Source organism: Melanostigma gelatinosum (assembly GCF_949748355.1).
Source record: "Melanostigma gelatinosum genome assembly, chromosome: 15".
Taxonomy (NCBI): Eukaryota; Metazoa; Chordata; class Actinopteri; order Perciformes; family Zoarcidae; genus Melanostigma; species Melanostigma gelatinosum.
Window position 1 is genome coordinate 11073055 of NC_136648.1, and position 21484 is coordinate 11094538.

At 41.1% G+C, this 21484-nt stretch overlaps 1 protein-coding gene across 1 annotated transcript; it reads right to left on the reverse strand.

Moving 5' to 3' along the window:
• Nucleotides 1–302: 302 nt before the first annotated feature.
• Nucleotides 303–9357, reverse strand: LOC306789789 (protein shisa-like-2A; the record flags this gene model as incomplete). Its single annotated transcript, XM_079285859.1, has 4 exons — nt 9173–9357; nt 8375–8511; nt 7890–8081; nt 303–691 (listed from the first exon to the last, which is right to left on the reverse strand). The coding sequence occupies exons 1-4, from the start codon at nt 9352–9354 to the stop codon at nt 303–305; spliced, it is 900 nt and encodes a 299-aa protein (XP_079141985.1). The 5' UTR covers nt 9355–9357.
• Between the last annotated feature and the right edge of the window lie 12127 nt (nt 9358–21484).

The window sequence follows — 21484 nt, forward strand, 5'->3', positions numbered from 1 at the left end:
TGTGGGTCAGGACCCCTCCATGACTCGAGATAATCTTAGAGGCCACAAAATGATTAATAGGGACAGGAAAAAGAAAAATTATGATTCACAAATGTGTTCTCTCTCTCTCTCTCTCTCTCTCTCTCTCTCTCTCTCTCTCTCTCTCTCTCTCTCTCTCTCTTTCTATTTTTTTTTTTTATTTTTCTTCTAAATTAAACAACATGGAACTTGTTTTTAGGGAAACTTACTCTTCATAGTTCATAAATGTTCATATAGAAGGTGTAAGAGCATGTAGACAGTGATTCATTTCAAGAAGTAGACAGTCACCCTATAGTGAACTGAAGATCATCGTCGCTGTCTTCCTCCTCCTCCTCTTCCTCCCTCTCTCTCTCTGCCCTTTCTTTCTCACTGGCCTGGATGTAGTTATCCTCGATGAAGCCATCGTCATCGTCATCCAGCCCTCTTGAAGTGCCTCCAACCACTCCCATTCTACCCAACGCATTGTTAGGGAAGGGCAGCCCGTCCTGGCCATACTGGCTGACCCCGTCGGCCTCCTGGAGCAGGGAGTGTCTGTAGCTGGCCAAGAAGCGATGGAAGAGACGAAACTTGACAGTCATCACGATGAGGAGTGAGATGGTGAGGACTGTGCCCAGTCCTGCAACCAGATAGGACCAGTCCAGCGACTTCGGGCTCTCGTCTGGATCGACTGCCCCTGGGTACGCAGCAGTAAAAAAAAAGACTTTATAGCATCTACATGTAGCTATAAAGACAGCGAGGTCAACACCAGTGCATTCACACATGCTTCCTGTAAATGAGGTGTTATAGAGTTCAAAGTTCCTCGAACACACCTGGTTGTAAATGGTTAGATGATGGTAAAGTTTGTAACTTACTTTGAATTGCAGAAATGTTTCTGTTGGTGTGATCTTCTAATTCCATCAGAAGATGCCTCTGATCGCCCTTGTGTCCCCCAACATCTGATATATTAGCCTGATGTGCTTCTCTGATAAAAGCTCCACAAAGAAAAAACACCGCAAAGAGGATGCAGCTCCACAGGCCCATCTCTGCGTCCTGAGGGGAAATCAAATCATGAAGTGGTTACATCTACTGAGATGACTAGATGATCTAGATTAGATGAGTACCGGTACATCTAATGAGATGGTACCATTTACCATTTAAAGGTGGGGCGGCCGACAAGAAAAGCCCCTTTTGTGATGCTACCCCAAAGAAGACACTATGCAGGGAAACGCAAAGAGGAAAATATGCACCAAAAAGGCCGTAATTGATACTCGCTTGGTTTGAACTCAAGAAAGCATCTTTAGAGGTGATTTCATCCCCCATCACTTGTATTGCATTAGGAAGGGATCTTGTTGGCAGTCATTGTGGAGAGAAGTAACAATCAGAGCAACCAATAACTCTTTCAATGTACAGATGGTATTGTCAGTATTGTTTGAAGACGGACTTTGAATGAGTGTATTCGTAATGTTTGGCTGATGAAACATCCTGACACCTGAAGTTTTATATTTTAAGGCCAATAAAGTTTTAACCATGTGTCATGCGACTATTAACACATTTAAAACTGACGCTGGACTATTCGAGCATGTTCATGCTCAAAGCATGTTCTCATTTGATTGGATATTTTGGAGATCTACATTGTTAGATACAATCTTTTCTGTTTTATATTTCCTTGATTCAATTTACACTGTTGAACACATTTGATTTTGAAGATTTGATTAGACTTTAGTTACCTTCTACATCAGGGGTGTTCAGATCGTTTTGATTGTGGGCGATATACAAAACAACATAAGGAGTCACACACTAAACAACACTGCAAGAAAATCTGTGTTTTTAGACCAGAATGACCAACCAAATGAGTTAATTATTAATTAAAGATTCATTTTCTGTCAAATTAACTACCCAACACTACTAAACAGTTCAACGTTTAATATGACAGTAGTTTATTTGTGTGCTATTTTTGTATCTGTGCTGTTTCTAAATTTGATTTTGTTATGATGTTTTGTGTAAATCTGTAAATAAGTAAAGTTAAAACAAGCAGAAATTGCCGTTAATGTTTTTTGTTCATGGCCTAAGCGCCCACATAAAAGACTACGATGCCAATGTGAATGTAAGATGTAAATCGATACGTTTAATATTAAGATGTAACAAACACAGTTGGTTTCTGTGCCAAGAGCTTAAGACGGAGAAAAGTTCTCGTTCATTTTATGAAATTGGGCAGCAGGTTTCTGTTTGCCAGTTGGCCGTGGTTTGTCCCCCCAGATCTACATAATGACACACAAACAGTGTTGACATCATCATCAATGATTGCAACCCTTTGTTTTGGGTCATCATAACCCTGAAATATCAGAGTAAAGGAGTTTAAAAAAAGCGGATGAATCCGTAATCCATGAGCAGGTGCCTTCAACCAGTAAATAAAACCGATTAACGTGAACAAAAATATTCATCTTTGTGTTTCAGTCTATTCCCCTTTCACACAGAAACTGTCACATGGTTTTAGGGAGCGGATTTTCAGGTATGGAGCAATGTCCATGCTTATAGTCCTGAACTGCTTACTAATTAACTTTAAGCATAGCATCAACAGACCTATGTTGTACAGAGGACAATTCCAATTCTAGAGAGCAGAAATACAGCATATCCATGCTACGTAGTTTGGCTGAATGTATTTAATTTGAGGCAGCAGTACACTGGTAAAATAAGAAATGTATCTGCTGATGCATGTCAGCACACGGTAGCTGTGTCTCAGTCAATCATTAGTCATATGACCAAAAACAGACCCAATAATGTCTCACCTACAGCACAGTGGCACACACACTGTCAATCTACACAATCTAACAACAGCACACACACAAAGTCTAAAAAGACTTACCTGTATCAAAATATGACAACTGACAGAGCAGGTGTACTGCGTCACCTCGACCTGACTTTTAACTGCTGTTTTTGTCTTCCTCTACTGACAATATAAAGAGACTTGCTGAGCAAAGGTTGCAGGACATACCATAATACCGCCCTTCCTGTAACGAGCCCTTAAGACAGAGATGTTAATGAGTAACTTAATTCGCTTTTCCTCCATTTCTCCTCCCTATTCCTTTTTTATAAGGAGTGAATGCAGAAATTGTGAGTGAAACTATAGGGTGCTTTGATATTTCTACAATTTACTCTTTCAAAATAGCGACATGGTCAAATAAAGCCTTTGGCTACATTGTCATCATTGTTGCCATGTGCTCTGAAACAAGAGCACTCCACGTATAGTCTACATGCTGTATGTGCACGGAGGGCGTCTGCATCAATTTACCATTTGTTTTGGGCAGTTAAGGACAATCACTGAGATAAAAACGCTGATTTTACATTGCTTCACATGAAGATATTTTTTTGTTCCTTCTTGAACCACTTCTCACTAAACCAGTGATGCTGAGAGAAGGAAATAAAGTGTCTTCATAAGAGCTTGAATTGTAAGAATTACGACACTTTACTCTCTCTCGCTGCACCTCACTATAAATGCTGCATTTTTTTCTTTGCCACTAATACAGCAATGCTTCACAGAGGATCAGTGGGCGGAGGTGTCCTTAAGTGAGTCACTGAGCCCAAGGCTGCTCTCAGCCCTCTCCCTCTGGGTTGACTGCACAGGTCAGCTTCTATGCATGTACATGTATGTATATGACCATTGAAATAAAGCTTCTTTTTTTTTTAAGATCACCAGGAAACATCACTGCACAGTGAAGACATAGAGACGTGAGCTTTCAGAACTAAGAAAAATACCAGCTTTTATTCTTTTTATATTTTTTCAAAAACTGTAGCTGTTTTACACATTTTGTAGCAACAATTCTGTATTTTGTCTCCATGCCCTTTTTTCAGACTTTACCATTGTGACCTTTTGTTGTCCGCCCTGCCACAGGCAATTACTAAAAGTCTTCAAGTGGTTCAGAACGCTGCAACCAGAATTATAAATAAAACTAAATCTTTCACCATATTACACAAAATGTAACTTCCCTTCATTGATTCCCATACATGTCAGATCACACTGCCTCGGATGACTGACAAAATTGTAAATGGACACGCCCCCTTCCTATTTGTCTGATCTCCCCAATCAGGACTCTCCGCTCCTGTCTGTCCCCAGAGCTAAAAAGAAGTCAGCTGGCTGCAAACCTTCCTCTGCTCTTTCCAAAAGGTCGGACTAACCTCCCCTCTGCAAAAACAAAAGCAACACAACCCTCCCCCCTTTTTCCGACCTTCCCTCTGCTTTACTAATTTGTTCATGGTCCCTTAGTCCCCAGCTTGTTAAATAGTGTATTATGCATTCATACTCCAGTCAGCCCCGCATCACATTTAATCCGTTCCTTCTAAAAAGAAAGGGAAATTGATTTGTGGTCACTTCATAGTTCCATACTTTCCATTCAGAATGAGATTTAAAGTTTAAGTCATTCTATCCAGTAAGGCAAGGCAAGGCAAGTTTATTTGTATAGCACATTTCAACAACAAGGTAATTCAAAGTGCTTCACATGAAACCATTAAAAGCATAAAGGCAAAAGTAAAGGAGATTTAAAACATACATTGAAACAATAATCGATGTCTCCCTGAGACATTACGCTGCACGCAATCAACCATACACTGCAATTCTGCAATTACTCGCACACAAAATTTTTTTTACTTAAAACAATGGCAATTTTAATTTTGGATCATTATTATTACTATATAGGCTTAGATAATGCCCAAAAAGCTTACAGACTAAACTTGCAATTGTGAAACAATTACTGGTGATCGGCCCACTTCGAGCACTGTTGACAAACATCATTGTGTAATTCATGGCACAAGTCAAACTAAATTATTTGACTCTAGCCGAAGACTATACCGCACATTTTTCTTCTGAAATAAGGTCCCATTGTGGTTGACCAAAGGGGGCGGGACTTCGCCTCTCCATAGGAAGATGAGCCAAATCTGAATGTCTTGTTGAATCACATGTCTTCTGATCTGGGCCACCCACATAAAACCTGACTGGGTTTTATTATTGCACAGTTTGTGGGTTTGCAGGCACTACAGATACCCACATGTATTTTCATAAGGACTGAAGAAAATAAGTTTTTCATGATACCTCCCCTTATCTCACCCAAGAAAATAAGGCTAGCAAGATTATACAGTGATCAAAGCTGTTTTGTTGTCACTATCATCCTTCATACCAATCTTCTTACTACTTTGCATTTTCAGAAAGGCTCCTGCTGGCTTTGCAAGACTCTGCCTTTCTGCAGAGAAAGATCAAAAACCAAAAGACAGAACCAAATCTGACGTTCAGTCACACTGACTCATCTAATCTCTTCCTTTTTAACCATACAACTAACAGTGGAGGGAAAGAGAGACAGAAAAAAGCCTTCATTATCAGAGGTGCTCAGCTGGATGTTTTTAATACAAACAACCAACACCTGGCAGTGAAGAAACCTTGAGCTCCACAAATAATTTAAAAAAGGATGAATCCTTCGCAGAATAGTGCCGGTATTCACATAGTTTACTTCAATAACCATTAGCAGTTTATATGTCGATAACATAGATCAGAGTCTAGGTGCATCACAATGCCTTCACATTGTAAATAGTATGAGCTGTAACTTGTTTGGTGGTTTTCCAACACATGACAGTCTTTCAGTGAAAATGCAGCATCGCTGCATAATAATCAGGAAGCGTCCTTTGATTCCGATTTTATTGATGCTCTTTCAAGCATTGTATCAATAAACCACGGTGTACATTCATGGAATGCGTTTAAAAAAACACTTATGAAAATAATCTGAAACCTGGAGGTTTTTTTTCTCCTACATTCATTGAACTGCATGTGTGCATGCTACAGTCGATTTCTGAGCACAGCTTTGTGCTGACATTTACGAATTAATCAATAACAGAAACTTAATTCCTCCACACTTTTGACGAACATGCCAGCAGTCGATATTTTGACTGTTGGACAAAGAAAACGTGTTGACATTCAAAAGTGACGACAGTTAATGTTTTTCCACAACAATTGCACAAGCAGAATGTATTCACCGATACAAGACATGGCACTTTGCATGGATTGATAAACGCTTAAGCTGCCAGTTACAAAAACAAGGGCACTTGAAAGTTTGGAGAAGGGATTGACAGTAGATACACAGAATAGTGGGTCCACAGAAATGCAGCTTTGTGATCTCTGCCTTCTAAGTAACGCTGTAAAGCAACAAGAGCTCCTTCGACAAAAGCTAAGATGATGGTGTAACATTTGATGACACTGCAAGTTCTTCAGTATAATACTGCCATTTGTGTTTGGATAGAGAAGTTAGTCTCCCGTTATTTCCTCATGAATGTAATTAGGGGCAGTTTCATACTTCCAAATCTGTAGTAAACCAACACTAAACATGAAGACAAGCTTGAAAAAAGATGAAAGTATCCTTTAAGTTGGTTAGTTTGGAATCATTGAATAAAAGAGACTGAAAAATGTTCGGTGACACATTGGTCGGAAAGCTTTGTGTTCGTCCTAAAAATAACTTTCATGTGCAAATGCAAATGCAAACCGAATAACCTCAGATCAAAGTGTCAAATATGTCAAATACAGAGTATATCTTTCATCACCATTGGAAAAGCTGAGCCAAGTTTAATTGTTTTTGCCAGACAACCCTGCAAAGACCGTATTCGCTAATTGGTATGAGATGATTGATTCTTGCTTAACGATCACTGGCTAATTCACACGTCACACGTGTTGCTATCGGCTAAAGCTGGACCATATATCGATGTATCGATATCATGATGTGAAACAAGATGTGAAACAAGATGTCGTCTAAGATTTTGAATGTTGTTATATGGAATAAGTGATGTCTTTTCCTGGTTTTCAAGGCTGCATTACAGTAGAATTATGTCATTTCCGGACCTTATCAGACTAGCTCTTCTATTATTTGCCTTTACCCAATTAGTCATTATAACCACATTACTTGATTATGATTATATATAAAAAATATCAGTGTTAATTCTTTGTGAAAGCGGCAATAGTCAACTTTCAATATTGAGGTATTTAGTCAGAAATACTGTGATATTTGATTTTCTCATTGGTCCATTATAATGTGACTGTTGATTACGCTGATACTTGATTACGCTCGTGCGTCCACAGCTCACCGCCCCAGCCTCCTGATTACCGTATGTGCTGTAATGTTGGTATTGTTGATTCAACTAATAATTAGTTTTCATGTATGTGTTTATCATTATCCCGACTAAACTCCTTGTTGCGACTGAGATCATCCTGAGAGCACCATTAAAGAGAGAATCTCCCCAATCTCCTATCAGGAAAATGTAAAAATATGTAATTTTAAGCTTTTGAATAAATAACCAGCATTGTTATGTTCTTGGTCTCTACACACTGTGGATCTCTTTAGTCCCTGAGTAAAATGTAGCAGATGTGTCTACAGCACAATACTTTACAAGGGTGCACCCTGACTCTGCGGCCTGGATGTCAAGACTGTCATTGTCTTGGTGTGTCAGGCTCTTTTTCCTGCTTTCAACCTCATCTTCGGCATCGTTACAGATACACATGAAACTGTAAATCCTGAGTGTAAACTGGAACAAAACACTACGCCCGCAGTTGCACTAACATGTCTATTGTCTTCCAAGATGGTAGATAATTAAGTACCATCCTCTTGATTACTGCTGCACAGTGCTGAGCGTCGAAATGATGCAGCCATGAGGAGGCGAGAATTTAGTGTGGGAAAAAAATTCAAGCATGGCTTCGTTGTGCACATTTTAGTTTGATTTCAAGCACTCAGAGTTAATACTCAACCCCAATGACTGCCATGCATACCACATTGTTTCAGCTACTATTCCTCCCAGTGTCCCAGCCCTCCCCTGTCAACACAGTGCGCCTCCAGATTCACTGAATGTCTTGATCTGAGGTTTTTAACAAGAGGTCGATGAAGGATCTTCCCCTTTCATGTCGATGGCGGTGGCTGTGAAACACCTCTGGAACAGGATCTCGGGCTCTGGCGGCTGGTTATCACAGTCCAACTTCCTGCTCATGAAGTGTTTTCTGAATCCCTGCGGACCGGAGACACAGGTCGCTCTCACGGGCATGGAACCCTCACTGGGACCTACTGCTGAAAAGAACAAAGACAATTTCACTAAGTTCTAAGTTACACAGCCTCTGTTCTGTGCACTCACCAGACCAAAACAACAATGGATCATTTAAAACATAATTGTAGCGATTTTCTCTGAATTAAAAGGATTTCAGAAAGAGCACATTTGAATGAAAATTCCTTTTCCAGTAAGAGTCTTTATAATCCTATCATCACTTGGTCCCTTGGTAATATTGTCCATGTTACATTCTTGCCAATAATGCATATTGAACTGAATTGGAAGGAATTTTAGGAGATCCTGGACACACACTAACCTGGTGCTCTGAGGGGTAGGCCGTTGTCAAGACGCCTGGGTTTGGTGGCAATGAAGAGGTAGCAGAGGACACATACGGTGATGAGGAAGGCAAGCAGGACTACTGCTGCAATGGAGAGACCAACCAGAGCGCCGATACTGAGAGGAGAGGAGACAGGGAGGGAGGAGAGAAGAAAAGAGGATTGAGGAGGAGGAGAGCAGAGGAAAGGAAAATAATAGACATCAGGAGAGTATATGGAAAGAAGAGAAGAGAAGGAGGAGGGGACAGGAGGAGAGAGGAAAATTTGAGAGGAGAGGAGACAAGGAGAAGGGAGAAGAGGACAGGGTGATGTGGATGGAAAAGGGAATACCAAAAGAAGGAAGATCAAATATGCAAATATGAATAATTCAGTATAGGATATATAGACAAAGCATTGCCGAAAAAATAAAACAACTGTAAGACAACTGTAATCATAATTTAAAAGGTTTTTTTATTGGCATTTTTATCCACAAATTACTTTAATCAAATATCTAACTGTACCTTTATTAACATAGCTTGATCACAAGAGAATGTATAAGAGAGTCAGGGTTTGAAACCGTGCTGCTGCCCACATTTCTGGATAGTTAACTATGTTAACAACACCCAGTGAACAGTTCATCTGTTGATCATGACAGAATGTGACTGCATATCCAACAACATCTTTAGATTATTTAGGAATTCCAAAGTGTCAAAACAACTAAAACAGTAGAAAACAATGACTAACAAACAATAAGATGGGGCGGGGGGAATACTTTTTTGCCAAATTAAAGTTGCCCTCACCTCAGCCACCACATGTATCCGTAGTCATAGGGGAAAAAACTGTTGGGATCGTCACAGCAATACTTGACATCATTAAATCCGCAGCAGAAGAGAGCGGCAACAGCATTGCCCGGTCTGGGGCACGAGAACCCGTCCACAAACACACCGTCAGCGCTGTAGTAGCTGCTGCATTCAGCGCTCATGCTGCAGCAGGAGATGACTGCGAAGAAGAAAAAACACTTCTTATCCGTAGATTAAAGTGGTGAAGAAGAAGAAGAAGAAGAAGAAGAAGAAGAAGAAGAAGAAGAAGAAGAAGAAGAAGAAGAAGAAGACGATCCCTGCAGTCTCAGCGTGAAGGTGCTGCTTCTCCATCCGTTTTGTGCTCCTTAGAAATTGGACAAGCAGGAGGACGGTAGTGGTCATTTTGAAGCTCTCTCTCTCTCTCTCTCTCTCTCTCTCTCTCTCTCTCTCTCTCTCTCTCTCATACAAACGTATTTATACTGTATATACAGTGGCGGCTGGTGGAAAATGTTCTAGGTAGGGCCATCCTATCAATTTCAGCAAACATCCCAGTATGATTTAATGCAAAAAAAATTAAATATTTAAATATTTAATAAAAAAAAATAAAAAGTTAAATATTGAACATGTATTCCAACACGAAAACAATCAGTAAATAACACTTATATAATATAATATAACATGTTCATTTATTGAGATGCCCCTATGGACCTTGTTATAGGAGGTAAAGATCAGGAGAAGTAAACATGAAGTGTAATTATGAATACTGATGTTAAATTAAGCTATGATGAGTTTTCACTGTTAATTTAACATCTCTATTACATGTTGATGCCTCCATGACCAAATTAAGCAGATGAGACTGAGGACAGCTATGTAGAATAAAAGATGTTCAGTTTGTCTAATATGTAGCTTGACAGAGTTCTGTGTGTCCTGGTATTCTCATGTTTCCTTACCTCCTCATCCCTCACTCCCTACCCTGGTGTTCTCATGTTTCCTTACCTCCTCATCCCTCACTCCCGTAACTGTCCGTGCTGGATCCGTCCCCGTTGTTTTAAAAAGCTAAATACGTTATTAACATGACGTCATCCAGCTAGCTAACCTGTCTGGTGTACAGCTAGTACAGAAGCTTCATGTACTGCTTCCCTTTCCCGCGAGTCTGCTGTCTGATTGTGAGGTCAGGCTGATCTGATATCAGCTCTTTGGCTGCAGAATCTCCGCCAAAGTTCTCCTCTCAAACGGGTCTTGGAGGAGGAGTGCTCGCCTGTAGAGACTTCTCCTGAGGAGAACGCGCAGCTGTGGGCCAGATCGTTCTGGCCCACAGCTGAATCTATTTGAGGGCGCTGATTGGCTAAATTGTATGTCACTCATTTATATCTTGAATCAGCAATTGGCTAAACTGCTTCATAGACCCGTCTCTTTGGGACACTCTGAACATGTGCAAGGTCTGATAAATAACAACACAAAGCATAAAAATGTACCTGGCCCCACTCCACACGCACACACACACACACACACGCACACACTCACTCACTCACTCACTCACGCACTCAACCATTTGGCCTAAAAGCTTTGACTCTCCAAAAAAGCTTTTATTGCTCCATCATCTCACTGCACAGATGTGCTGTACCCTTCACCTGTGTTTTGTTTTCCTGTTGCCTTTTCCTCCTCATGACTTATCGTCACGATATTTTTGGTTTTATTCTTACATAATTGTTAAGTTTTTAAATCTTTGCATGATGTTAGATGCTTAATATATTTCAAATTCATAGTTATAGCCATTATTGAAGTAATAACCTGCTTGATTTGCCGAAAGATATATTTATGCAAGATATTAATGAATAATTCGCCGAATTTTTTTCTTGTTTGGAAAACCTTTGTTAAACCTAAATTTATTCATTTTTTTGACCACTTTATTTTTCTATGCTATTTTCTTTCGGGCCTCAACATATCAAAGTCTTTAAAGTTGTTATCAAACATGTTCTCAAAAAGTTGACTATCATTTACACACCCAGCAACATCAGCATTATGTCAGATTCAGGTGTTTTGGTCATATGTCTCAATGTCTAAATCGAAATAAGTGGTTTTTTTGCCAAAATCTACACTGCCTATGAGAGGGGTAGCTAAAGCGTCATAGTTAGACGCTTAGGGCCACTGACCAAGCGTCGGTGTGTGTTGGAAGTGACAATGTGTTTTTCTGAGTTCTGAGTTTTCTGGAACACAGCATCTGCAAGTTTGCGGTGTCGAGTTAGAAAGAAGTGAGCCGACCAGACCTTCAAAGCCCGCTCATCAGCTGCTATTAGCCGCTTTAGATTGAAAATCCACTCACTCGTTCTGAAATGAACGAGATAATAAAGCTTTGCCTTGTTACTGCTGCACTGTAATTAAGTTCCAGTTATGGGATTGTTCTTTTTTTGGTGGATTTAAGGGGCCTGATATCAAACACCTTTGCGTTATCTGCTTAAAATCAAACACATAACAAAAAAGAAATAAGAAGACAAACACAGACATTGTGGAAATGATTTTGTAAATTTGGTTGTCTCATATGTTGCAGTATCTGACTTCTCTTTGACTGCAGATTGCTGCATTTCAGTAATTAAGTCCCTTCCTGATCACAATAGTAACACAATTTATAATTTAAATAATGCTTCCAATCATGTTTACAATTCTGAATTACCAATCTTAAGGAAGTCTCTGCAAGCTGTTTGCTGTGCTGTGCAACTGAACCCAGTGTATGTTTCATCGTGATTAAATCATACAACCTTTTCATGTGAAACTCCACACTGCAGCATCTGTGAAAAGAGATGAGGAGACACACATATAACAGATATCATTCAATGAAATGATGTACGGTAATTCATATCCAACAGCATGGCGGCGTTTGTGAGAAGTTATGTAATTGCAACGGTACACAACAACGGTTAAACAAAAAGGCAAAGGGCAGTAAGACTCCTTATCTGTGCATTTATTCATGCTGGTGGTCCACTCTCCCAGTTTCACAGATTCAGAGCAGCTCACTTCAGTGCAGGTTTCCTGCCAAACACGAGGACGAGCGACGTTCATTACATCTAATCTGAAACATGCATGTAGGCAGGGCGCCAAACCCAGCCAGGTTAAACATAATTTCAGCACATGGGAATGTAAAGGCCATCAGGGCAAACATGCCACAGGCTGCTGGAGCTTCTGTTGAGTCTGAAACACACAACGTGTCCTTGGTGCCTTCCTTTGACTCGTTTGAGGTAAGAATGGACAGTGACGGTGGAAGGCACGGCTTGTCGCTTCACAGCACTTGTGTTTGTACTGATGTCTTTCTATCCGCTCCCATCCATTCGGAGATGATTTGGGGCATATCTGCATGTGTGGCGATATGTGGACGAACTGTTTTAGAGCGCACAACAACGCCACCCTAGGAGTTGCACCTAGAGATTCACTTTCCCCTGATCGGTATCAGGGTACCAAAGACACTCAGGTTCATTATACAAATGAGCAGGAGACGTGGTTCCAATACAAAATTATCTTTATTCTGCTACACAATGCACTGTTTACAGTTTATACACAAAATCTAAGAGAGCCGTTATACATTTAAAAAGAGGAGGACTGCGGCTTACCAGTGGCGAGGTGGACCAGCGCAGGTGAGGATCCCGAAAGAGGAGGCACCCCGATCACCCGTGTACACAACACTCACACACACAACTACACGTGAGGGTCTCAACCCGGGGCACACCAAACGACACAGCACACGAAGGGAGACACCACCACCTGGAAGCACCAACCCCACCACCTTGGCTTAGCAGCTCCTACTCGGACAAAGAACACAATTATAAAAAGGCTCTGGTTCTTAAGAAAGGAAACAAAACAAAAATAAGCAAAAAGGAAAACAACAATAGTTTGGGTTGGCTGATCAGCCACGGGGGGTGATCAGTAACCCAATCTATACACACTAAAAGCCAATTGTGGGCCTTCACATCCGTTGGTCAGAATACACGAAGTGAATGGCTCAGGCTAAAAAGAGGTGGTTCATTAAAACAAGGGTGCTGCTAACAACAGCACAAGACAGGGGCGCAGTGCTGATAACAGCAGCGTCAGACTCTGTAGGCGACACAGCGCCGGTCAAAGTACGCCAATCCCGTAGGCCAACGCAGTTAGTTGAACCAAGGCCATAGACAAAACACCGGTACACAAAACAGCAGCGTCCTTAAGTTACGCAGGGTTAGCTGTAGCCGCAGCTCTGGCGGCGTTCCGCTTGAACCCAACCAAAAGTCCCCGATCAGGCAATGTGCGTCGGCTCCAGAAGGGGGGAGGAGGGCATGTAGCGTAGCTACCGGCAGCGACAGCTCCGCAGGTGAATCACCTGTGCAGGACGAGGGGAGCCCAGAGATAGTCTGCACAGCGGCGGATGTCCAGCGAAGCGGGACACGCGTTTGACGTCAGGGGTGAGCAGAGGGGATCCCTGGCGCAGTTATGCGATGCCCGCCCACTGCGATTGGCCCGGTAATTAAAGGGACACCGATGCTCCCTTCTGCTACACATGCAAACCTCTGCAGACACGCACGTCAATCCATCCACAGGCATAAAACACAAGTCTTGATGGATATCCTGCTTTTCTCTCTCCGTCTTTCTCTTCTGCTCTACCAACTAATGACAGCAGAGTGCGTCAATTTTACCGTGATACCGTTACAACCCTAAATGTGTCATTCTTGCTTTTGATGCTAAAGATGCTGTGACACAAGGGCCCCTTTCCAGAGTTGTGTTTCACTCTATGTATTTATCTGCATGTCCACGTGACTGTTAGTCTTTTCTCAGTCAGTTTGAGCTCCTTATGTGGCTTTAAGCTGAATGCTCCGTCGCACACAGTGAAGAAGAAATAATTGGCAAGATGAGCGTTGAGAGACAGATTTGAGTGGGTGTGTCCTGCAGGTTGTTTAGAAGGTTTTGAGGAATATGAATATCTTATAGCCTGGAACATGTGTTGTTTAAATGTGAAGTGAAAGTGTTAAATGTACAGTTACTCTTAAACCATGAGTGTTGTTCTCAGACTGAAATTCAAACATGTGATTGACATTCTTGGATATTGTACTCATTATCTCCGGGGGATAAAAAAAATAGACCTGTGCACAACAGACACTTCTTGGAACAACATGTATTTCCAATTAAAATGTACAGTAAGTTCACTTTAATTGCATTTCTATTCTTATTTCATCGAGTCCCTTTGCGATGGTTAGTTGTCAGGCTGTGTGGTGCAGGTCATGATGTGTGTGTCTCCTCAGCTCAATGCAGCCTCATTTGTTTTGTTGGTTGTACTGCGAGATGACCCAAGTCCATTTTAAATTCCTTACAGGTATGTCATTATAAAGCCATTCAGGAAGAATGTCTAATCAACTCGTGGACAGCGACACACATTTATAAACCGCAATACTCACTAGAGAGTACACAACATTGAAGGGTATAAAATGACAAGTAGGATCTTGTTAAAAGGAGGGCGTATAGCTAATTAGTTCAAAGGAATGTTTAACTCGTTATGAACCAGACTCAATGTAATACTGATGCCACTATGTGACCTACTGTCAGCTGGAAGATTGGCTATTTCTATACGGTGATGGTGGATAATTGTAATGCCTGTCATCAAGTCTGACGTACGTTTAGACCCAAACACAGATGAAGAAGAGTTGATGATGCAGCAATATAATTAATGAGGAAAGTAACTTACAGCAGGAAGGCCAAAAAACAGGCGACCTGAAACAAACAAACTAAATACACAAGAGACGAATCAACTGAATACGCCAGGCAGGTGACAATTGCAGGAAGTAAAAACAAACATTACACATGAGCAGGGTAACTTTCAAAATAAAACAAGAAACAGGCTCAACAAAAATCCAAGTCCATGATCAGTCTATTCACAGCTGACTAGCCTGTTAGCGGTTAGCTCAAGAAGTCTCCAAAAGGTCACCAACTAGCCCAGAGAACAGTCATTATCGAGCCCAACCACAGCACAGCTCATTATGTAGATATATGACATATAGAAATGTATAGTTTCGTGTTGGCAGTTTAGTTTTATTTCTACAAGTTCTTCAATCGACTGCTGGAAATGTTTCTTCATAATAATGTTGTTTTTTTCTACCGTTCCGAGTACAGAAACCCAGCATCTGACAGCAATGCAGCTCAACAATTCAGGCAGCAGAGTTAGATGAACAAGAGGTTTATAGTGAATTGGTTTTCTTAATCTCGGCATACAGAGAGACAGAAAACACACACAGGAATGTCCTGCAGGGCACAAAGGATTTCTCTGATCCCAGAATCTGATGGCCATGAAGCCGCAGTAACCTCAAACTATGAGCACAAAGGTCAACTGAGAAAGCAATCAATTGTTTATTAATTTCTTAGATCTGTTTTGTTGCTGAGTATTTTTCATTAAGCAACAGCAAAAAGACCCTCTCTTGGCTTCATCTTGATGTGACCTGTTTGCCCACATCTCCAAAGGACTGGGTCAGTACACGAATAATAGCCCCCCACGTCATAAGCCTGGAGCTTCATTTGAACTGTACAGACACTGGCTTGTATTGAATTACTTGCTGTGACGAGTTCAGTCTCTTTGGGTGATGAGTGTGTCATTGAGAACTGATTTGGAAAGGCCTTGAAGGTAAAGTTTCTCATAGAAAAAGAAACGACACGAGTCAATATATATAAATTATTCATTCAATGTTGTGTCCTAGATTCCTGATATCGACTTTTTGTCCATTAGTAGTTACCATAGTTACCATTTGTTGTTGTGAGCTGCTTCTTTCTGACGACTACGGTATCCTGAATTGTAAAGCTGTTGATACAGTGAGACATCTAGAGACTTTGAAAATCCCTGGAGCATCAAATGGTGAAACTGCCTTGAAGTAGAACATCAACGCGGCCTCTAATGATCCGAGCTGCTGAAGCAAAGGCCACAGTGTCACTGCCACAGTTCATGGATGTTACGGATAACCCCACTCCAAGGAGCCTCGGCCTTCTCTTCTCTCATCTGGTCGAAGGATTACTGTAAATCTCTTGCTCAGGAAAGGTGCAGGACTGTAAGCCCCTTATGGTCAAACAATCTTTTGGCAGATCTACGATACACGTGTGCTTGAAACCTCACGATCGAGGCAGCTATGAACATGTGACGGACTGTAATCCCACTTTACCTCAGATATCAGAGAGGATACAGATCTCAATTTATATAGTCTGTGTTCAGTATCAGCAGGCAAGTTATTCCATTTCCTGTCATATGCATTGTCCGTTAATGACGAAGCATCCCGTCATAATGAGGTTATTAGGAGGTGGTTCAACTGTAGTAGGACAGCACTGAAGGCCCAGGTATAAAATACACGGCCCGCCACTGGGTTACATCATGGTTGGACTTATAATAGGTACGTAAAGCTAGCTGCTGAACATAGTGGAGCATTTAGCAGCTAAAGAGACAGAAATTTACCTCAGTCACAAACCAAAATGGTCGGGTACCATTGGCTACATAATACATTTATAGTATAGTGTAAAATGTTTCATGGCATTTATGCACAAGCCTGTCCACGTTGTGTAAGACTTTGTTAAAATGATATCTGGGAATATCTGACAGCAGGTGTGAGTGAGGCATTACGATATTATCGTTCCCTGTCTGGTAGCCAGTTCAGGAGGATGTGTGTATGAACATGTGTCAGAGGACGTGATATTCAAAACAAGACACTCATAGTATACGAGGAGGAGGTCATGAGGTCAATCCCTGCAATAGCAAATGTAACCTCCTGGTTGCAGTTTCTGGTTTCCCAAGGAGCTGCAGTAAAAACTCTGCATCAAACATCTTGACATGTAATTCAGTTGAAACAGTTTGTCGTCTGACATTTCCCAGAAGATTGATGTTTTGTTGTGCCATCAGTCCACCTCAGTTGACTTTCTACTTTCAACGTTCAGATTTTACCTGCTGGAGGTGGTCTAGTCCCTGACCAGCCCAGGACAAGCCCCCAAACTATCAGTGCTGCAGCTGCCAGTCACATCACTCGGTTCAAGCAATAAACACACAGATATAGGCGGTGCACCTTTGACAGTGAATTTCAAGAGTTTTTCTGTTTGATAGATAGGAACAACATGTCGGGCGGAATATTTTATAACTTGCAAGTCAGTCCACCTGCTGCAGTCTGGAATACATTTGATAGGAATTCACACCGTGGCTAATCAAGCACACTTCCTTCAGCTCCTCCCGAAGGAATCAATTGAGAAGAAGTCGTCCTTCAAGATTGAGAGAAGTGTGACATTCATTAATAGAGAGCTGGTTTTCAATAAATAATGATTCTAAGCCCTGTTGAATTATAAGGAAGAAATCATTTTTTTGTAGCTCGACTCTGACTTACAAGACAAGAAACATACTGCAGCAGCGGGGTTGGTGCACTTCTTGTGTGCTTCTGTGTCTGCTGAAGCCGGTTCAGTTGGGCAGCTTTTCTTTCTATTTGTGGCAGAAGTAAGTAGCAATCATTTGTTTGATAACTGACCTTATGTTTCAACTTGTCAACTCAATGGAGTGAGCTGATTCAAAGGTAGGACCCAGGAAAAGCAATCATAGTAGTCATTCTAATACTTAAAGCATAAAGAAGAAAGAACAACTTGACAACCCAATAGACCCAGTTGAGGTCGCAGTAACGCATTCCTGCTTCGAGCCATGGATACATGACGGAGAACATTTTAGCTGGATATGTAATTTGATGATTACAAAAGGCTTCTTGGTTTGAAAGAAAATGATTTAAACCTAATTTTAGCAGGCATTGTAAATTCACATTTGTATTCCCATGCACAGAAATAGCCTGTTTGCATGGAAAACAAATCTGACACAGAAGGAGGTTTTTGACACCACTCTCACACAGCGGAGTGTTGTCAACAGTCTCATCAAACCTTCAGCAAGAAAGCAAATACTGGCAAGCACATCCCACAAATCATTCTCTTATTATTTATCATGTTAACCCATAAGATCCCATATCCTTCAAGAAAATTGATAGGGGAAATAAAACAGACTAAATGGACCACATGCAGCATCGGAAATACACGAGGGCAAAGGGCAAAACTGCCCCTAAGAAATATAATTTTGACACTGAGGCAGAACAAATAGATTCTTTAGTTTCACAAAGTCCTTCTCGATTTCAGACATTAACCTCTACCTCCCTGTCTTTTTGTCTCCCTGCCGTTTCTATCTATGCCTTTGTGTGTCTCCGCTTCCTCTCCATACTTCAGTTTGATGTCAGGTCTGGCTGCCTTAGATGCCAAGTGCTCCAGCCGCCTGGGCATCATGACCATCTCCTACTCCCTCTGGACCACCTTTGTTGCCGTGGTGGTGGGCATCCTCATGGTAAACATCATCCACCCAGGTGGAGCCTGGGTGTATGAATTTGGGAATATGATGGCGTCATTCTTTGAACTCTTTGGAGTGTCTTGTTTATCTTTTATGTGTTGGAGATGTACAAAAAAAACAACAGCTAAATGTTCTATGGTATTGATCTCCAACCCGGGGGTCATGATCTCCAAGAGACCACGAAATGAATCTGGGTTTTGTCACCATCACTGCAATATTCATCACTGCAATATTCATCACTGCAATATTCTCACCAAACATCATATCCTGAGTTGGCAGAACATCATTAAATTCACTGATGTGTGTCTGGTTTTTTAAATTTTACATAGTATGGCCCCACCTCCACTTAGTGATTTTATGAAACAAAGCGCTCAAAGCAGCAGACTCACGAGATCTGCTTCAAGAGGTGATTGTATCATTCCACACAGGTCAAGCTCATTCAGTAAATCTACATTCTCTGTGAAGGCAGCTCACTCGTGGAATACTGTGGCACCACACATACACAAAACACGTACCAAAGATTATCAACACATCAACAGGTGAGGCCCTGAGAGCCGCTGTGTCAGTGTGACAGTCGGTCAGTGGGCTAAAGTCAACGGCATGTAACACAGAGAGCTCCCCAGCTGTTGCTTTCACGGTGCTACATGTCATAAATGTAAAAATAATTCATGTTTTGCCATTACATTTTTTTATCCTTTTTTTTAATTTTTGAAATCATGAATAAATTACATTTCAATGAGTCACTTTCAACCAGAATGTAAAAAGAGCGAGTAATAAACTGGCCAAGCCATGAAATCCAACTATGTACTGGGTTCTAAGTGTGCATATGTATGTGTGTGTAGGTGTGTGTATGTGTGTGTGTGAACTATAAGTATATATAATGAGCACAGTATGCATGAATATGTGTGTATACTTGGATGTATTAGGGGCTCTGGGGTCACAGTGGTGCATTAGCCTGCTCAGACACAGGATGCTGAGTGGTTAGTGGTCCAATCCTTGCAGCATACTGACTCCCCCATATTGTCCCCGTATATATCTTATGTGCCATATGTCTTTTGAGTCACTCTGTTGAATGCACAAGCTGCAAAACACAATATGCTTTTTAATCTCTCTGTCTGAAATTGTAATTTGGTTGTGCTTTGAGTTCTGTGTTGATCTGGGATGAATAGCCGGTTCTAATGTCATGCTGATTCTGTTCTTCTCTGCATAAAGAATGCAACAAAATGAATCTCATTCAACGGCCGGCAGTTAGTAATCGGCAGCACAAACAAAAGGGGCCTGCACACCATTGAATGTATGACAATGTTGCTGTTCATTCAATGTCTGTTGTGTAAAACCTTTTCAATTCGAAAAGAATGATTGTATTATTGTAGTAAAAGAGTTTGACCAAAGGGTTATTTATTATCAGAAAACGTCATGCTTTGCACTGTGTTCCTGCATTACTACTCGTGTTATTGTGTTCTAGAGTGTTCCTACTGTTTCCACATTGTTGTTATACAATTTGTTATTAAGAGTAAAGGCATTAAGTGTGACATGCTCCCTAATATCAGAACATTATTGTGGCGTGGCCCTGGTTCAACACAGTACAGGTTTTTAGTACATGCTGGTGGGTCATTGGCTGACTGTTTTCAGAGCTCTCAGTCAGAGCACTTAGCCTCCATTTGCACCTGATGAGCAGGCCACATCTTGCAAAGCATGATAATGGGACATTATAGTGCACCAGTATATGTGACGCAAACCGACAGGACACTGTTAAGTGTATTAAGTAGTGTATACTCAGGTTCTCCAACTGTGATAAAAGGGTTTGCATTTTTGTGTGAACCATCTTTGATTTGAGTCACGGTGAGTTGTTGTTTTTCTCTGTGTGAAGCTTATTCTAAAGGCTTAAAATAATAGTCTGCTTCATTCTACTCTTGTTGTTTTACTGCATTGTTATATTGGGCTTAGGTTACATTGTAAAACATATTTTCTTTTAGATACACAATAAGTTCTTTATTATTGGTGAATGGAAATTAAAGTCGAAAATTAGGCTGATTTGCATGTCTTTGGAATGTTGAGGGAAAGCGGACGCCCCGCATGAACACCCACCCTGGAGGACATGCAAACTTCAAAACAGAAAAGTAGTGTCGCTATAACCCAACTTGTTCTTATTTTAGTTTCTTTGGATGAGTCAAATCTGTCGAACAAGCTTTTATCTGAGTTAATCTCAACTCTGTCTGGTTGCTGGGCATCCATGTTCCACTCCAGATCCATGCGTATATATAAGTATATATATGTGTATATATTTATCTGCCCCTTTTACATTCCCTTATCCCATGTTGCTATGAGCCACCTGCTGCTCCATCTTCAGGTTTCACTCCTTCCCGCTCATTTGAGTCTTCTCTGCTGCAGTTGCCCTCGGCTGGCAGAGCACTTAACATGCTGTTGCTTGACTGATGTATTGCTGCGAGAGTTCATTAAGTGTATCGCCGTCCTACTATCTAAGGAGCTGTCAGTGTGGAAGAACATTAAGATTGTGAAGACTTTAATTAGCCAAGATCAATGAAGGAAAACAGATTGACTGACTGCACAAACGACCTTACTTTCATGTGGAACATGAATGAGTGGATGACAGGCACAAGCTGCTGTCCCTCGTTGATTCTTTTTTCCTCTAAGGGAGCTCACAGGGTGAACGAGCTTACTGCGTAGTTCTTTTGAATGTTCTTGTTTTTATTCAGTGTGACCTTGCATTTACTTAAAACTATACTTTTAACATACCTATGTACAAAGTAATATCTGAAGGACTTCAACAAATCTTAAGATTCTCTTCCCCAGCAACATGTTTCCAGCCAATCTGATTCAAGCTACTTTCCAACAGGTAAGTAAAACAAGTTGAAGGCAAAGACCCAAAAGATGTTCAATACCCAAACAGCTGCGTCACTAATTTGGAAGTGAAAACAGGCTAGCTGATTTCCTAGTTCCAG